The sequence below is a fragment of the Bactrocera tryoni genome, chromosome 4, assembly GCF_016617805.1.
Source record: "Bactrocera tryoni isolate S06 chromosome 4, CSIRO_BtryS06_freeze2, whole genome shotgun sequence".
Taxonomy (NCBI): domain Eukaryota; kingdom Metazoa; phylum Arthropoda; class Insecta; order Diptera; family Tephritidae; genus Bactrocera; species Bactrocera tryoni.
The window spans coordinates 29,866,099-29,886,303 of NC_052502.1; the positions used below are offsets into that span (position 1 = coordinate 29,866,099).

At 35.6% G+C, this 20,205-nt stretch overlaps 1 protein-coding gene across 1 annotated transcript; it reads right to left on the reverse strand.

The window, feature by feature from the left end:
* Window positions 1-11,112: 11,112 nt before the first annotated feature.
* On the reverse strand, window positions 11,113-17,641 carry LOC120776032 (elongation of very long chain fatty acids protein F). Its single transcript, XM_040106476.1, has 5 exons — window positions 17,159-17,641; window positions 16,905-17,095; window positions 16,542-16,685; window positions 11,890-11,995; window positions 11,113-11,733 (listed from the first exon to the last, which is right to left on the reverse strand). The coding sequence occupies exons 1-5, from the start codon at window positions 17,217-17,219 to the stop codon at window positions 11,147-11,149; spliced, it is 1,089 nt and encodes a 362-aa protein (XP_039962410.1). The 5' UTR covers window positions 17,220-17,641; the 3' UTR covers window positions 11,113-11,146.
* Between the last annotated feature and the right edge of the window lie 2,564 nt (window positions 17,642-20,205).

Genomic DNA, 20,205 nt, shown 5'->3' on the forward strand with positions numbered 1-20,205 from the left:
CTTTTGAGAGGCCCCTTAAGCTGCGGCAGGCGAGCGTGAAATTGTAAAATTTTGTGGAAGCTTACAGCGCGCTGATTAAGTATGGCAGCTAATGTGCACACCAAAAAAACCAAATACACCAGAAACGATGAAAATATAATGCCAACAAAAGCAACAACAGAACACAAAAATGTTTGAGCAAAATAGGTGCTAACACAAAACATACATACATATGTATATACACACGCGCATGTGCAGCCCGCAACCTCACATATGAAATGTAGTAATATTTTGTTAATTGTTGCTGTTTTTGTTGCATTATTTCCTATTTAATATTAACTGGGTAATAAGTAGTTTATCGCGCTGCAGTTTGAGGAAATTGAAAATTTTGCAATTTTACGCCGCATTGCGACATGAAATTTCGCCATTTTCAATTTGCCTAAACAGCCGGGTCACCAACCAACCAACCGACGCAGCACCTGAACTAAGCAGTTTGCCAATTTGTACTTTGACCTGCGGATATGCAATATATGCTCTGGCTTGTATATGTGTGTGGCTTGCCTGCGTTGGCTTGAACTTAATTAACATCACAATTTGCCGAATATTAATTTAACAGCAAATTACAAATTAATTGCTGAATTGCAGCAGCGAAGAAAATTTGGTTTCCATAAACATACTCACACATATACATACACACGTATTTTGCTGGAAACTATGCTGTTCTAGGAGCTTTGATTAGTTAGATCCGTATAACGATTACGATAATGACAGGAAATTTTGCTTCAAGCGGAATGGAAATTAATTTTTTGATATTTGAAAAGTTACGTTTTTTTAATATAGAAGCTTGGTGTAATTTTTTGAATTTCGTCAAAAAATGTAAATACTTATTTAATAATATACTGTATTAAAATAAAGCTACATACTTCGTAAAAAGTGATATTCTGGTTTAGAGGCTCGAATTTCGAGCGGTTTTTGGCAATTGATAAAAAAATTTGAATTTTTTGCTATACATTTTTTTTATAATTTGTTTATTTGTATTTGAAGACCAAAAAAGTAAATAAAAAAACAAGTAAGGGAGGGAAAAGTTCGTATGAACTCGAACATTTATAATCTTGCAACATGAAGGAATCAGAGTCTGGGAAATACTTTAAGGTGTAAAACCAAACATAGAGAAGTCAGCCGGATATTCGAAAATCCTGACATTAGTTATATAGGGGCTAGGCCAAGTTTTCGCTCAAATTTACCTATTTTAGGCACTAGGATAAACTGTTATGAACAAAACACGTTCTCTTATTTTCATTGGCCGATATATGCTTTACAAAGTCACCCGGAAGTTCGATAATCTTTATACTCGATTCCACCCATTTTTTACACACAGACATATCATTACAAGAGAAGGATTATCTCTTAATTTCAGTTACATATCTCACACATTGTTCGATATTTTCGCTCAAAAGTCAACTATAGATACTGGGTCCATGTATTCGGTACCTTCGGCTTGAGCAGTTTTGGTTGGATTTGAACAATTTTTGGTTGTAAGGTGGCATATTTTAAAAGAATTAGTAGTACTTGTATTCCGTTGTATTAATTACTTCTTGATTTGGATACTGTGAAGTGAAAGAATCAAAGGGAGTTTCAAATTGTGCTATATGGGGAGTTTGGCGTGGTTGTAATTCAATTTCGCCCATGTTTGCACTGTGACATAGAAATGCCAGAAGAATACCCCGAATTAAATTTAGTCGAAATCGGTACGGTGGATTCCGCAAAATGTGATTTTCACCAATTTTCACACCGGATCCCATAAAGCCCTCTTGTACCATCTCGGAGGTAAAATATGGGGAGTTATCTTCCGATTTCATCCACTTTTACACTGTTGATAAAGGTCCTTAAAGGATTTGTCCTTATTTGTTTAATGTAGCTCAAAGGTTTGAATAAGTTTCCTCGGGTAAAAACAGTACAACTTTTTTCTCTTATAAAAATTAAATATTTTATAAGAATATTTTATTTTTACAAACAACCACACTACTTGTATTAACAAAGAAATTTTGAAATTCTTGGAAACATTTATTTTAAACTCGGAAAAAGATGAGCCCGCGTTGGCAGAAAAACTCGTTACAGGATCATCTAGAGTGAAAAATAAGAATAAAACTGAAAACAAGTTTTTGGCAGACATTTTTACAAAAAATTAAAATTTCATTAAAAGTTTCACGACTTTTTTTTTAATCGAAGAAAATCCTTCGTTCGAGCCTTTAGGAATTGTATTCCAAAGGCCTGTGTAAAATTTCATGAAGATCGGTTGAGAAGTTCTTTAGAAATCTTGCCAACCGACTTCAAAAGCACAGTTTCGGGAAAAACGTATCTAAAGATGGCGCACTTAGCCTAGCTAATCTCGAGCGCACAAGTTTTCAAGGCTATATGTCTGAAACTCCGAGCATAGGAGATCAACTTGAAAGCTTAGGACAATATTCTAGAGGTGTTGTCGAATTTAATAAGATAATAAATAAATTCGATTTGTGAAACCCGTAAATCCTTAAATGGTTTACGAAAAATGTTCATCAAATCAAATAGAGGTCGGGGCCGTTTTCACAATTTCAAAGTTTTTTACCCACAAGTGCTACTGCGACCCCCTGTGTTGTATTACAATTCTGTACCTTAATTTAGTGCTTAGTTATGGAAGTTTATAGGTTTTCAGTTAATGGCGTTTTTGAGCGTGTTAGTGGTCCAAATATGCCCATCCATGAACTCGTTTCTTTTTTTCAGGGAACGCGCATGCCAAGTTTCATAAAAATATATCCATTCTTTCATGCTTGCACTGACGAACGGACTTACAGTCACCCAGTTACTCTATAGCAACATCTTGCAAGAGTATAAAATTATCCGATTTTAAGTTCATATAAGTTACTGCCAATATTGAAAACGATTTGTTGCAAATCTTGTTTATTAACGTATGCGCAATGATGATCTCTCGCGAGTTGCACATGTAACACTTTTTGTATTGACGAACTCCTTTAGGTGCACAGGGTGGTTCAGGGAGATCACAATACAATAAGAAATTTTAGTCCCAGCGGTTCCGCTATAGACCTCCTAAAGACCAGGGTGCGTTGTCAGATATGCGCCCTACCATCCTACCTACTTGTACGCAAGTTGAATAAAAAATTGTTTTGTGCAAAAACGCGTTTGAAAAAGTCGCTCACCCGACGCCTTAAGAAAAGATACTCACATTAATGGCTAAAGGCAATAAAATGAGTTGGAACTTCTATTTAAAATGGCAGAAAGAAATTTAAAAGCCGACAAGAAAGTAAGCAGGATGATGTCAGCGCATTGCTGATTTTACTCCACTATCGACTAGAAAATCACGACATTTTGACTGATTCAAAGAATTATTTTTAAAGCAGATATACTTGTATACCTTATTTTCAACAAGTTATTGCGTCTTTCCATAAAGCTTCGAAAATATCATGGTTTCAGCTTTTAAAAATGGTGCATTATGATGAACAAATAAAAAGTATTGTGCTAATTGGCTTTAAATTTCCAAAACATATCCAATTATTCAGTAAATCACAAAAAGTTCTTGTTAATATCGCATATTTTTTGGATTTTCCTTTAACAAAATAATTGAGTTATTTCACTTTTTCTAGCGTCTATTTACCATGACTATATTATACATATATTAAATCCAACATTTATTATACCCTCATAACAATTTACGGTTAGTATAATTGTTTAGTTGGTCTAACGATCGTTTGTGAATTCTATAAATTATCGAGAAAGATATAGAGTTATGTGTGCCAAAAATATTTGAAAAGCAAGACTAATTGATTTTCCAATATCTGTCAGTACATCCATATTTTAGGTAAAACTTGGGATAAGCTACTTATTTCCAAACTCTCTGATATATTGGAATTGGTATTATATACGCGTAAACGGACTATTTCTTTGATATTAGGTAAATACTTATGCTTTGAACAAAGTATTTTAACCATAAGTGTGCCGGATGTTTACATCAATAAGAAGGAAACTTCCTTCCCGATCCTGACGGAGGTTTTGGTACTATACAACGCCAGCTTGCATAGACGTTTAAGCTGTGCGGCGATACCAAGTTCAGATATATCGACAATCCCTATTCGTGCTGTCGAAGACGGCTTTAAAATCGATGAAGAGTTAGTGTGTGTCGATACTCCAATCAAAGGTTTTTTCCAAGACTTGATGCATGGTGAAAATCTGGTCGATTGTAGATTTTCCAGGTCTTAAGCTGATAAAGTCCTATTAGTTTGTTGACGGTGGGCTTCAGTCTTTTGCACAGTACGCTCGGTAGAACCTTATTCGCGATGTTTTGGAGACTTATCCCACGGTAGTTGCCACAGATTGTGGTCCATCCCTTTTTGTAGATTGGGCAGAGCACACTTAAATTCTGCAAAGAATATTTGAATAGCTCGGCCGGCAATCCATCGGTTCCCGCCAATATTTTGTTCTTCAGATGAGTAATTGCTATTCGAACTTCTTCATGGTTGGGCAATGGAACGTCCGCTCCATCATCTTCGATTGGGGAATGGGGTTCACCATCTCCTGGTGCTATGCTTTCACTGTCATTCAGCAGGTTGGAGATGTGTTCCCTCTATAATTTCAGTATGCAGTGGGCGTCAGTCACTAGATTACCTTTGGAGGTTCTAAAAGAGTATGCTCGGTTCGTGCGTAGATCGGTTGGCTTGATATCCAAAGTAATAAAGTCGATAGTGAGATTGTTAACCAATATGGAAAAGTTTGTTTTCAATTTTATTCCAACCTCATGTGCCAAGCATATTAATTTCGTTCTTCCAATATGTGGGTTACCTCAATAATATTAGATGAAAATATTTTCTCGAGCATACTTTAGTTTCAAGACAAACAGAGATGATATCGTCCGAGACCCTTCGCAGTTCCCTTATAATTATTAATCTTCTGAGATATTTTTTCTTATATGATGAAGTTTTCAGGAACCTAGATATACTTCATACGCACTTTTTCCTCACAAATGCGAAGAGTTCTAAACGTTCGGCTGCAGCCACTCTTAGCTCTTCCTTATTTGCTACAATTTTAATACGAGAGTAATAACCACATGTTCAATTATATTTTTTTGGATAAAATAGTTGGGATTTCACACCTCTTTAGCAGCGATTTGATGAAATTTTTTGTGAACTTGTATGTACTATATCCAAATAGAATTTTTTCTCAGCATTTCGCATTACATGGTGTTAAATGACTTAACTTTGTAAATTCATGTTGAGCATAAATGAATTCCTCTTTTTTTCGCTCTCCCACATAATTGTTTTTGTTCGCATTGTTAGTATTTTGTTTTGCGACGACTTTAAATCACTGCCATCTGTAATGCACATCAACCCTGTCTGTTGCGGACTTTTGCGCTGTCACTTTGCGGTTATTCACCCTATTTTTTCGAACCGAATGCGCTTTTTTCGTTTATTTAATAAAAAAAAAACATAAATAAAAATCAAAATAAAAAACTGAAAACATTTTTTTATGAAGCATCCTGCGGTTTGATGACTATAGTAAATCAACTAAGTAAGTGCAATTAATTTTTACGCTCATAAAATTAAAATATGATTTTCATTTAAAAACATTAAAGTGTGCAATTGAGCATAGTATCTACAAACTGAATTTAACATTTATTTAATTATGAACTTAACTGTTTATTGCAATTTTACATAAATGGTCTGCTAGTAAAAAACGCATTGGTTTTCGTGTCCTTTATGAGGCGATTTTTTTTCGTTTTCTCTCCCTGTACTAATTTTAGTCGTTCAAGTTATTCGTGTTTTGTTGAACAATTTTGTCTCAGTTTGCAGAGATTTTATTAGGTAGAAACGGCCATAGAGACAATTTAGACTCGAATTTTGCAAAAGACTTAGAATCGGACTGTGAAATTCTAGATACCTCTTCTAATTTAATACAAAATACCTCATGTATCCTTATTTAGTATTGAGGGGTTAGATCAGTCAGGTTTTTTAAAAAAATCAAAATCAGACTTTAAGTCTACAAATATTATTTAATTGATAGAACAGTGCAAAAAAAATTGTCGCAGTGGTTGGATCAGTTCAGTACATAAAATTAATTAGGGATTCAAGAGTATACGCATCTTATAGCACAGATTTACCACAAATTATAAGTCTATACTCAAAGTAACATTTCCTACTACGCACAATTTTTCTGTTGCTTTTGAAAAGGAACGGCTTTTTTTCTTTTTAGTCTGCCAAAGAAGCTTTAAAATTGCCCCTTTAATCCCTTGATAGTCTTAGTGGAACGGTTAGATATCCACTTGGAGAACGTCGAAGATCTTATAAAATATATAACAGGTCAATTAAAAGTGCCCAGTCTACCATAAAAACACATTTTTTTGCCAAGACTCTTTTTTTCTATTCAAAATAGTTCCTTTCATGGATGATACACTGACTATAGTGACGCTCCAACTTTTCGATACCATTTTTGTAACACGATTTATCCTTTGCTTCAAAATAGACCTAAGTTTCGGCAATCACCTTTTCATTCGACGAAAACTTCTTTCCAACGTCATTCTCTCAAGATCTGAGCACAGAAAGTAGTCGCTGGAAACAAAATGTGGAGAATACGGTGGATGCGGAAGCAAGTCGAAGCGCAATTCATGGATTTTTTCCATAATTTTTAGTCATTCGTAACACGCTGCATTTTCTTGGTGAAATAGCACTTTCTTTTTCTTTAAATGCGGATTTTTCAGTGATTTCGTCCTTGAAACGGTCCAATAACACTATGTACATAGCAGTCGCTGTTGATGGCTCTTCATTTTTCAAGACAGTCCATAAAAATTATTTGGATCAGAAAATACTGGAGCCGTAACCTTGCCCGCCGACTGTTGCGTTTTTCCACGCCTTGGACCGGTTTCATCGTGTGCAGTACACTCGGATGACTGCCGATTAGACTAAGGCGATTTAGCTACATATCTCCATCTTTCTGTCCTTTCGTATGTATATATGCCAACTAGTCTTTCAGTTTTTGAGATACCGATTTGAAAATTTGCATTCGTGCTTTTCTCACCAAGAAGCTGCTTATTTGCCGGGACCATCGATAGAGGACCACTATACCATATTATACCAGTATAGCTGTCATTCATATAAAGATATTTTGTTTACTACAAGAAAAACATCTATGGTGGGTATAACAGTTCGGTGCAGCTGAAGTTAATGTGTTTTTCTTGTTTTTGGTATGAGTCCCTTTTGTGTTCGCTAGGTTTTGACGTACAAAATATTTCGTAATTATTCTTCTTCTTCAGGTTTTTGCTTCCAAAGTCACTCAGGACTACGAGCAGACAATGCACGAGATGAATATAATGGGTTGTCAAAAAAGTCTTGCGGTATTTTCGCTAGTTGGCGCTGAAAGCGCGTAGTTCTAGTTTTCGTCGCATCAGCTCATGCTATATCTTTTTGGAAAGCTCATTTCACGCGCTAACACGTGTTTGATTGATTGTCGTTTCTTTTAAGTTGTTTGTGAGTTATAGCGTCGCAAACATGGAGCAAAATAAAGAGAAAATACGGCATATTTTACAGTAGTACAACGATAAAGGCAAAAATGCATCTCAAGCCACCAATAAAATTTGTGCAGTTTATGGACCCGATACAGTTACCATTTCCACCGCACAATGATGGTTTCAACGTTTTCGTTCTGGTGTAGAGGTGGTCGAAGATGCGCCACGCTCCGGAAGGCCTGTCGTCGAAAATTGCGATAAAATCGCTGAATTGGTCGAGAGAGACCGGCATAGTAGCAGCCGTAGCATCGGTCAAGAGCTGGGCTTGAGTCATCAAACCGTTATAAACCATTTGAAGAAGCTTGGAGTCACTAAGAAGCTCGATGTATGGGTGCCACACGAATTGACGCAAAAAAACATCTTTGACCGTATCGACGCATGCGAATCGCAACAAAATCGACCCATTTTTGAAGCATATGGTGACTGACAATGAAAAGTGGGTCACTTTCGATAATGTAAGGTGCAAACGGTCGTGGTCGAAAAGCGGTGAAGCGGCCCAGACGGTGGCCAAGCCTGGATTAACGGCCAGGAAGGTTCTTCTGTGTGTTTGGTGGGATTGGCAGGGAAAAATCCACTATGAGCTGCTCCCCTATGGCCAAACTCTCAATTCGGACCTGTACTACCAACAACTGGACCCCTTAAAGGCAGCACTCATGCAGAAGAGGCCATCTTTGATCAACAGAGGCCGAATTGTCTTCCATCAGGACACCGCCAGGCCACACACATCTTTAGTGACGCGCCAGAAGCTCCGGCAGCTCGGATGGGAGGTTCTTTTGCATCCACCGTATAGTCCGGATCTCGCACAAAGTGATTACCACCTGTTTCTGTCCATGGCGAACGCGCTTGGTAGTCTGAAGTTGGCCACAAGAGAGTCCTGTGAAAATTGGCTCTCCGAGTTTTTTGCCAATAGGTAAGCGAGCTTCTATGGCGCATATTTGACTTGAATCGCATTATTATAACCAATTTTATGAACAATTGAAAATTCAATAAAAAATACCGCAAGACTTTTTTGACAACCTAATACTTGTAGCTGGAAGATAAATTATATGCATAAGTTTGTTTTAAGTTTTGTGTATACGAGTTCTAATAGATTTTGTGCTTCGATTAGTCTTAATAATATTGTTTTTTAATATCGCCTTAATAAAAGAAGCAGTTATCGTGTAGCTCTTTCATGCAAACCTAACGCGGTTATTAGGAGTAGAAATAGTTTGAAAGAATCAAAAGATAGTTCTTTAAAGAAGGTATTCTGACAGCATTTCTTATATGTAAAGCTCTCGTGCAAAGAACTATTGTTTTGTAATGATATCTTGCATGTTCAATATATGTGCATAGAAACTCTTTCGAATGACTATATTATTCCTTTGCATATAAAAGTACCATAATTGTTCACAAAAATAATACAAAATGTTTGTAATACCTTAAACTTATAGCGCCAGATGATGATATACTATATATAAATATGTTCAAGGTCTCCAGATAAAGATATTTCTGAATGACTGTTGATTCGTCTGATCATGTAAGAATAACACAAGTAAAAATTGAGATGCCTTGACAGAACTTGGTATATGTGTATCTTGACTATCCATCTCACTTCAGTTCCTAAGATATCCATCATAATAATATGATGATCAGACGTCCCCTTCTTACTATTTGCTGCTATTAATTTATTATATGCTTCTTTATTAATTGTCTTATTGTTGTTTTAATAATATTTATATTAAAAGAGTATCAGTCAAACGTACAATATTGGTTTGACAATGAAAAATATATGATTGATTAATATTTCTTTCCACAAATATTTCAAAAATAGTCAATTGAAGGTGAAAATTTGCAGTAAACACTTTTTAAACTGCAGACCAATAAAGTAATTTTTACTCAAATAGCTCGTTCTCGTAATTCGATTAGCAAATAAATAATTGCAAACAACAACTTTAATAGTAAAAAAACAATACAATAACAAATAATAATAAAAGCAAAAAATGACGCAGTGGAAATAAATAAATTTTTATTAAATAAAATTGCCTCTACTCAAATCAGTGGGTCGCAAACGCTTTAGGAAATTGCAGAGTAGATATGGCTTGGCAAATTGCACTCATTCTTCTCCAACCGCACAGCAATAATGTTGTTTTTGTTGAATATTCATATGTGTCTCACCACAATGGTTGTAATGGCATTGGACTGCATTGGCAATAAGCCACTCGTATCTTGTTTCAATATATTGAATCGGGCAAACAAGCAAATAAATTAATTCAATCCTTTAATGCGAACACAAATACACAGATGTATACAAACAGAAATGTGTGTGTGTGTGTGTGGGTGAAAATGCCATGGTCAGCACAAAAGCAAGGACTAAATTGCAGTAAATATGAAGCTTATTTTCTTCAGCTACGAGTTGTTAGGAAGCTAATTTTGTGGACTAATTGAAAATAGAGTTGCTATTATTTTCTGCTTTGTAATTATACATACATATATACAAAAAAGGACCGATATTATATATTGTAAGATGAGTGTTTTAGGGTATTCTATTCTGTAACTATTTATTTTTCCGGATCTTCCTGTCTGTCAGAGTAAACATGGTAATAGACTTACTTTGTGTTCATCTAGTGTTGACTTAATGCCTGAATTGTTACGATGGTGTGTTTTTAATAAATCGATCTGAGTTCAGACGGTCTCTAACCCATCCATCTTATTTATCTTTTGTAAATAGTGAATTTGTGAAAGCACAACTCAATAATATTAGTTGATATTGCAAGGCTTTGTCTCAAACAGACAACACATTCACCCTTTTTGTGGATTTTGCAGATCCTACCAAATTATGTATATGACTTCGTTTTTTCTTCTTGCTATATCAGTCATAAGTTCGTTTACTTCCAGCTTTAGGCATATTCTTGCATAAAATCCAACACCCTCGGAGTTTTCGAGAAATGAGGTTGGAAACTGGTATTCTAACTCTTGCCTGAATATGTATAGTTAAAAAATTAACTGTCAACTCTATTGGCTGTATTGGTCGGCCCAGATTAATGCTTTTTCACAACATGATTCGGTCCTTCTTGTAATAGTTACACTGATTCATTAATTCTTCATCTTTCCATTTATTATGCCAAGTTTGCGAAACAGATTGTTTGTACGAGTAGCACTATTAAAGGTTATTCTATTCAAATAAAAAGGTTCCAAAATGAAACTCATATGTGCTATTGGCTGAGCTTGAGTTAGCTTTTCCTTATACCTGGACATGTGGACCCTAATTTTTACCACATTCCTATGAACCATTTGATTTCGTTGTGTTTCCCCTTCCATTTTCGCGTAAGCAAATTAGCAGAACACTAAAAACTCTAGCAATTAATAAAATCCATTTTATCCCAAGAAAACGAAGAGTTATACTTACTCGATGACCTCCAATAAGTCAGTCTTCATAAATAGTTTTATGACGAAGACTTTCAATCAAAAGCACACTAACGCTCAATTCGGTCGTTTAATACTTCATTGCTGAAATTAACTATTTTACACAGAAAATATTTTTGATTAAAAGACTAAATAAGTGTAGCATTTTGTTTAAATAAAAAATAATAATTAAGAAAAAAATCAAATGAACGGAAGCGAAAAATCGACGATTATATTACTTTAACTATATTTCGCTTTATGCAAACTAGACGCTGGCACAGCTGGGAGCTGCTTCCCACTTGCCGTATTGCTACTTGAATTCAATTGCTCGGACATCTGCGTGACGCATGTCTGCTGCAGACGCTGCTCGCATTGATCCGACTCGACACAGGTTAACGGTGTTTGCACATTGACCGACTGTTTGCCTTGCGTTGCCGCGTCGCCTTGCTGTTGTGAAGGCGTCTGCGAATTTAGCAGCTGCTTTTGCTGTTGCTGTTGTTGTTGACGTTGACGCTGCTGCTCCCTAGACAGCAATTTCGGTTTCCTTATGTATTCCTTGTAGTAGAAATCGAGGAACAAGGCAAACATGAATAGATTCTGTATAAGGCCGACAAAGGATATAATCAACGGATGTTGGCAATGGTTGCGCACGATGGCCATCAAAAAGTGTATGAATAAATAGCCGAATTGTAGCAGCTGCAGCTGGGTTATGTGACGCTTCCACCAGAGGGCGCGTTTGACGGTCCACACGGACGTCACAAAGTAATAGCCATACATGACGGTGTGTATGAGGGCATTGATGACGCCTATCATGGTGCTGTGACTGCCTGTGGGCGCGAGAGAAAGTGAAATATATTGCAAATTAATATTTTCTTTAACTAAATTCACTTATTAGTTATTTTTAACGCTATAGTTAGCTGAATTTGTAGCTTGAACATGGCACAGTGTTGTATGTGCATGTGTTGCTACGCGGCGAAACTTACCTGTCAGGAAGGTCGTGAACGCGTAAACAGCGAAAACCATGCCGGCGTGATGATAAACATGCAAAAAGGTGATTTGATTGTTTTTCTTGCGCAGCACAAAGAAAATCTGCGAGTAAACAAGTTGAGAGGTGTTGTTGAAAGAAACGGAAAAAAAAAGAAAAGAAAGAAACAAGAAGAAACAACAAAAGACCTTAAGTTCGGCTGCACCGAAGCTATAATAATCTTCTCAGGTGCATTTCTTATAAAATTAAGGGTATAAAATTATATTTATATTAATTTTGAGCGGTCAGTTTGTATAGCAGCTATATGCTATAGTTGTCCGATTTTGAAATTTTTTTTTTCAGATTATAGCATTGCTTTAGACAATAATCTGTGATTAATTTTGGGTCGATATCTTGAAAAATGAAAAAGCTTTCCATACAAGGACTTGATTTGGATCAATCCGTTTGTACGACAGCTATAAGCTATCGTAGACCGATCTGAACAATTTTTTCCGAGATCGTACTATTTTCTTGGATAATATTCTGTGATAAATTTCGGTAAGATATCTCATGAAATGAAAAGGCTTTTCATACAAGAGCTTGATTTTCATCAGTCAGTTTGTATAGCAGCTATATGTTATAATAGTCCGATCTGAACAATTTTTTCGGAGATCTTACTATTACTCTGACCAATAGTTCACGATAAATTTCGGGAACATAGCTTCACAAATAAAAAAGTGTTCCATACAAGGACTTGATTTTGAGTGATCAGTTTGTATGGCAGCTATATGCTATAGTGATCCGATATTAACGATTCTGTTCTCAGTTAGAGCAGTTTATTGAGGAGAAAAGGACGTACGCAAATTTTCAGTTGGATATCACGAAAACTGAGGGACTAGTTCCCATATACTCGTATATAAACAGACAGATGGGTAAAGGTAAATCGACTGAGCTCGTGTGTATATCCGCTTAGTCTCTCCGACGTGTTCGACTGGGGGCTATAAACACTTTGATTTGTTCAAGATATCAAAACATGTAAACATGTAGGTATAAAAAGAGGAAGACGGAATGTGAAAAAGTGCAAGCAAAATCAAATCTAAAGAATACAAGCAATAAATTTATTCAGCGAAATTCCATATTTCCACTATACACATACAAAAACAAGTAGGTATGTGGCGATACATAAATATATTTATATATACATATATACACCATATATCGTTTCATTGGTGTTAGTGCGTTGTCTAAAGCCAGTTGGCAGCTGCCTGCCAGACTAACCGAAATGAAAAACGTTTATAGCTTGGCCTTCAGCTCGGCGCATACAATTACACACACATTCAACATCTAAACCAAACCACACCTATTGCATATTCTGATATACACACGCACATACAAGCAATTTGATGCTGTCTGCGATAATGTCGATAGAAAATTGAATTTTGTTTGTTGATAGAAATCGAATTGATACTCGACATGTTTACCGTTGCTGCAATATAATACGCTCGGCATTCTCACCTTGAGATTTTTCTGCATTCATAAACTTAAACATAAATTGCCAGCGTATTTATACTTGTATGTATGTGTGTGTGCGCTTGTGTGCATGGCTTAGTGTTTCGAAGAAAGTTGTGCTTTAACCTTAATGGACTAATTGTTTTAATGCAGTTAACTTTCTAGTGTTGAAGTGATATAAATTTGTAGAGAGATTTGTTTTACGGTTATGGCTGGCATAACATTTCATTATATCTGTGCTGAGTTTAGCATTATGGACCTTATTGATTGGTACTGCTTCACACGTTGTTGTTGCGTTTTTACTTTGTCTGTACTAAGAGGAAGGAACGCATCCTCAGTGGTTTCTCTTTACTTTAAAGATTCAGTGAGCTGTATTCTCGGTGGTTTAATCAAAAGTTGCTGCTCTCTAGGCAGCTCTCTGTATAATGCATTCAATACTAAATGGGATCCTCTTGAGGATAGCTTTCAGACAACGGACAAATGTCAGCTTACGTCAAAATTTACCGAAATCCGACTATAGCTTTTTAAGACCTCAGACAAATATGCAGACTGCAGTACATATGGCTGATGTTTTACTGAGGTCTGTCATTACATCAGGTCTTTGTGCTAGAAATGGGTAAATCTGGTCAATACTTCTCTTAGCTTTCATAAACCTAACAAAAATATTTTCGAACTTTGGTTGACTTTATACCCCTTCTATCGGTCAATATGTAAGACATCTTAATGAAATTCAGAAAAATCCCTTTAACTTATGTAATGAACAATCTGTGAGATTTCTTAATGAAATTCTGAGAGCATTAGTTTCTGTTAATGATATGCCGTAATACCAAAAATGGATAAAAATTGATCAAAATATTCCCTAGCCTCATATATCTTATGCATATAAGAAAACTTATAAAAGTTATATAAAAACTTTAAGGTTCCGGTTGATTTTATATCGTAAATACTGGCCAGTATGTATGATAAATAACAGTTTTTGCTATATCGGCCAAAACCTATAAGATATTTTAGCAAAATTAAGTGAAATTATAATTTTGATTATACAATACTTTGATGCCAAAAAGGTGCGATATTGCTCCACGAATTACCCCTGCACCGATATACTGAATATATTGTCAGTCAGTGCGAGATTTACTTTCACAAAATTCCATGAAAACATATTTTCGAGTAAAGTGGTATACCATATGTAACACGTGGTGTCCCTTAAATTTCGGGATTGTGCAATCATAGTATTGCCATCTGACAGCTCAAAACTATAACGTAAACCTTGAAATTTTTTACGTTAGGCACACCCAGGACGTTTTGACATACAAGCGCTATTTTTATTGTTTACAGTAACTTAAAATTTTCATCTCGGTCAAAAAATGGTATTAAACCCCGAAAATTTTCGAGCGATTACTTTTTACAACTTTCGACGAGAATTAACTCAGCAACAGTGCTTGGATGACCTTAATTCAATTTTTGACGATGAAACTCCATCAAGGACTAGTGTTTATCGGTGAATTCAATCGAGGTCAAGAAGAATTTTGTGAAGGCCGTCCAAAATCAGTTGTTGTTCCAGAAACTGTTTGTGCTGTGCGCAAACTGATATTGCAAGATACTCATGTGGCCTTTCGTGATATAGAGACAATTGTATAAATCAGTGGAATCAGTATATATTCAATAGTGAGCTTTTGACTATTAGAAAAATTACGTTGACTCTCATACAATGGTCAAAAGCAACCAAACCACTAAACAGTAAAACTTTATTAGGCAGTTGTCTTTCAAGAAATCGGGAAAACCAACCGCCGAAGACGGTTGATGCGAGCTCTGACACATCGGCCAAACAACTGCATTCTTGAGCATCGATTTGATGAATCATTCTCCGTATAGTTCTGACTGGGCATGGAATGACTTTGATTGTCGTTTTTAAAAAATAAACTAAGAGGTCAACGTTTGTCAACACTTATGCTTTCAGAAGACATGTTTTGGAGATACCTCAATCGGAGTGTCAAAAATGCTTCGACAATTGATTTAATCGCTTGAAAAAGTGTATAAATATTAATCGAGAATATTTTGAAAAACAATAAAGCAATTTTCGATGATTCAATTTTTTTTTCTCTATTCCCGAAAAATAAAACGCAACCCTTTTGTAGTGATTTCGGACTCTCCACCTAACGATAAACTGTCAAATATGTTATATGTGAATGACTTTGGGTTGAACCTTGTAACCCCAATTTACTAATTTCCCACCCTCTGGTTTATATTTTTCATATACACAACTCTGCACTAAATTTAATTATATCAAAGGAGATTTGAATATAGTTATCTCAGACTCGAAGTGAAATATATGAAAATTAAACTAAGTCTAACTGCGACCCATAATATAGGTTAGTGAGATACCAAATTTTATTGTAATATGTATTTTCGGTGTCTTCGAATAGTGGATTTCTTTTGAAATATTTTTTGATAAAAAATTTTGGAAGAAGTTGATCATGAGAAGATCTGCTTCCAACAAGGCGGCACTACACACAGCACGTGAACAACCGAATTATGACAAGAAAAGTTTGGAGATTCGATTATTTTAAGAAGTAGTAACATTGAATCTAATAAGTTGTGATCATTAGACTATTTCTTGTTGGGTTTTTTTCAAGTCCTTGGTCTTTAGCAATGAAACGGGCTCTCTTTAAGCGTTAAAAGACAACATTGAACATGGTATGAATACCATAGCATAACATAGGAATCGATTTAGTGGAAAAAGTACTCGAAAATTGAATTTGTTTATCGAATTCGTTCTTGCAAAAGATATCATACAGGCTATTTTAATGAGCATATATTGAGAATTTAATTATATCGATTGTACTTCACATTGAATAAAAAACATTTGAATTTCCTTAACAATTAGTGTGTTGTTTTTTGAAAAGAAATCATATCACTGTCATTAGAAAATCCTATATTCGGATGACTTTCACTATTACAAAATTAAATTATATTTTAAGTTTAAATACTTAATCACTTTTAAGATACTTCTTACACCAATAAATTGTGCACACTTCAAAGCCACACAGACTATTGGCACACCCCCTCTTGTGAAGGGTGCTCTCTCTAACCAACAAATTCACACTTACCCAGCCACACACACATACATGCTCAGTTGTATTAACCTTTCAGTGGTTGGCTTACCGTATCAAGTAAATCTAAATACTTGGTGATGTAATAGAGATAGGTAAGATAAATGACTATCCACATCCAGGGCTCGGTGTTGGTGTGGTCAATCGGTTGACATGTTAAGCTGAACTCCTTGCGCATATACGAATTCGGTACGCCCTGGTTAGAAAATGCCGGAAAGAAAAGCAAAAAAAAAAAAAACAACAAGTAACAGTAAATCAATAATACATAGAAAAAAGTAACTGAAGTGAAGTGGTGCCATTAACAAAATTAAAAATTCCACATTAAAAAGCCACAAGCCTGCACAAAATACACACAGACACACGCACACACAGGAAAGCATGATTATACATATGTATGTATGTATATTATACTCACAACAAAAAATATAATTAAGTTGGCAAGCACTTGTATCGCATTATAAACGCGCATGATATATTTCAAGTTGAATGGCTTCCGATTCTCCATCCATTTGGGACCGTAATGCAAAACAAAGGACAAATAGGCAATAAGGCAAAAGACCACGGGCAGCGGCGAGCCCACCAGCGGCAAATGTTGCACGCGCGGATCTGCAAGAAAAAGGATATCCCAATAGAGTTTTGAAAGTTTTTAACTGTAATTGGCTAACATACCTTTGTGCTGCTCGAATATATCATGCAAAAGCCGATAAATATATTTGATTATATAAGCCATGTTTATTTAAAAAAATATATAAAAAAATCGAAACTTAAAATTTTCTTATGGAGCACCAGAGTTCATTCACTTCTATTTCTTCAAGGTTAAATTGCTGTAATTATAGATTTTTATATAAAAAAAAACACCACTCTTAATCCACTTCACACTGTCGTCCTGTACTGTTAATATTCCGGTTTCCTGTACTGTTCGAATTTTTATCCTCCTAAACACACATGCGTTGATCATCTGATCACTTTCGCGTGCGTAAAGGAAACTGCTAAAACGCCTGCGTATATTTATTTGCCCACATATGACACACAACACTAATCCACACACACTCACGCACACGCAAATGACAAAGTACGACGGCTCAGTTGCTTGGGAAGTGATGGCGCGCGCTACTCAAGGTGTTCGCTGTCGCGTCTGCAGTTGAAATGAGCTTCGCCTGTGCGCCATGTAAACTTGGAATTGAACTTTTTTACAAGCGCGCACAATTCATCGGCCCCTTTTCTTAGTTTTGTATAAATAATTTATCATTAAGCGGTTCGTACGTTGACCAGTGCTCTGATTTGTTGTAAATAATTAGCAGTTTTGCATATTCATGCACAGCAGTGGGCATGAAATTGAAAATACTTTACATATTTCTTAAATATAGGATTACAGCATTGACTTCTAATCAAGACTTAGAAAAGCCTTTATCATGATTATTATTGGTTAGTTTTTATGGCAGCTATATACTATAGTGGTTCAATATCGGTGCATTCTAATAAATTTGCAGCTTTGCAGAAGTGGTTGATAATATCGTCTATCTTGGAATCGGCATTAACACCAACAACAACGTCAGCCTCGAAATCAAACGCAGAATAATTCTTGCCAACAGGTGCCACTTCGGACTGATTCGGCAATAAAGTCCTCACTCATTATTTCCGTGCAGAGGCATGGAAGTTGACCACATCTGATGAGATGACGTAACGAGTTTTCGAGAGAGAGGTTCTGCGAAAAAGAAGGGGAGAGCAGTAAAAAAGAAGAAGTACGTAGAAGATGTGTTTACCCAACGCCAATGTCTAAATTCTTTTGCAAAATTTCGTTTCGACAATTTCGATCTTGCACCACCTCGTCGAATAAGTTTCTCGCGAAAATGCTGAAATATTAAATTTGTCTAACCCGACCCTTAACAAGCACATAAAATGCCTGGTATTAATTTCAAAGTATTTAAGAGATAAAATTACGGGCTTGAAGTCAAAATCGGGCCAGTATTTTTGAAATTGAAATTTTTTTCGAAGATCTGATTTTGATCCTTCTTATCATCTTTCATGTATGTACATACATAAGTTTGACCGTAAAAGATTATACACCAGTGAAAGTGTAGGAAAATGCTAATGTATCATATTTTATTGTCCATATCTTTAATTTTTTCTTTAAAAAATGAAATAGTTTGGTCTAATGCCAGAAAGAAACTCATTCCACCCGTTATATTGTAATGAGTAAGTGCTTCCAATAGTATGGCTAACACTGTATGCGATTGTCTTACTGGAATACATTATATAGTGTGCGTAGTATGGAACTACGTAAGTAGACAAAGGGTCATGTCCTCAATGAAAAACAATAAACTCTCTTCAAAATAAAGCTTCGATTGAGTTGGTAGAGAGTAATACTATACATACAATATATGTACATTTGTATTAATTTTACTCAAGTATATTCTACCTGACACCAATCTTACCAATCACCATTTCTCACCTGTCTTAAAAAAAGTTATACTTATACACCTCTAATAATTGACTCAAACGATAAAAAATGTCTTTTGAAACCTTTCTTAAAGCCAGCATATAATCCCTTCACATTGAGGCCCCTCAGTGTAATTTACCAATAAATATATGTATGATGGTAACGAATTTTTTCACGAATAATACGAGGGCATTAACTTAGCATTTTTGCTTCTCTTATTCTTTCGCTGACGTGTAGAATATAAACATCTCAATACCAAAGCATTTTATGCTAATAAGGTTTTATTGAGCTTGGTATGCCTCGCTCTCCTTCTTGTTCAACTCAACAGTGGTCAAACTGCATTCTTGTGATACATTTCTATTCTGAACAGGGTATATTAAGTTTGACACGAAGTTTGGCACACCCAGAGGAAGACATCGAGGACCCTCTAAAATCATCTTAGTCATGTCCGTTTGTACATATGTATATAGCTGTTTCTAGGAATGTTGTTTCCATCAAACAAGCAAAGACTTTTCCACCGAAAGCGTTTGACAGTTACGTTTTCAAATACAGTTATACGTATATGCATACATTATATTCTATAAGATATTTTCATATTTAGGGCACAGCGAAAGTTTATGTTCCTATGTATAAGTGTTTTTCTCTTTCTATTCGGTTTATCATAAAATTTGTTTATAAATTTTGTACTGTCACCCATGCATTGTGGAGCATTCCCATTTTTAACGCATGTTCTTTAAATGTGTCTGATTTATTTAGATTAGCTTCGTGCTGGAATTTCGATATGTTTATAACTCTTATAGCAGAATTCCTATAGCAGAAGTGTTGCCACTCTACGTATGAAAATGTGCCATTGGTGCGGAAGCATATTTAGCGCATCATTCGAACATGACTTATGTATATGCTCCGGTACTAGCACACGCTGCTCTCTGAATTCCATTTCACTTCCTGATGTTATAATGTTTATTTAATGCTGGCCACCAAACAAGTGCTCCATATGTAAGGATTGGTCTAATGATCAGTTTCTGCTGAGTATTCTTTGGAATACGCTATATAAGCTCTCCTATACGTTTCACGATATTCATTTTCTATTTAAATTTGGTATCTACTTCGACACCCAAATACTTCACTGTAAGTATGTGAGAAGTTGAAATTGAGGGCTTTTGGTTTTTTTCGTTACTGCCATCAGTCTCGTCTTACTAAGGTTAACACCTAGTCCATTTTTCTTGGCCCATAGGTGTTGCCTCTGTAAGGTATCTTACTCATGGTGAATTCTTTG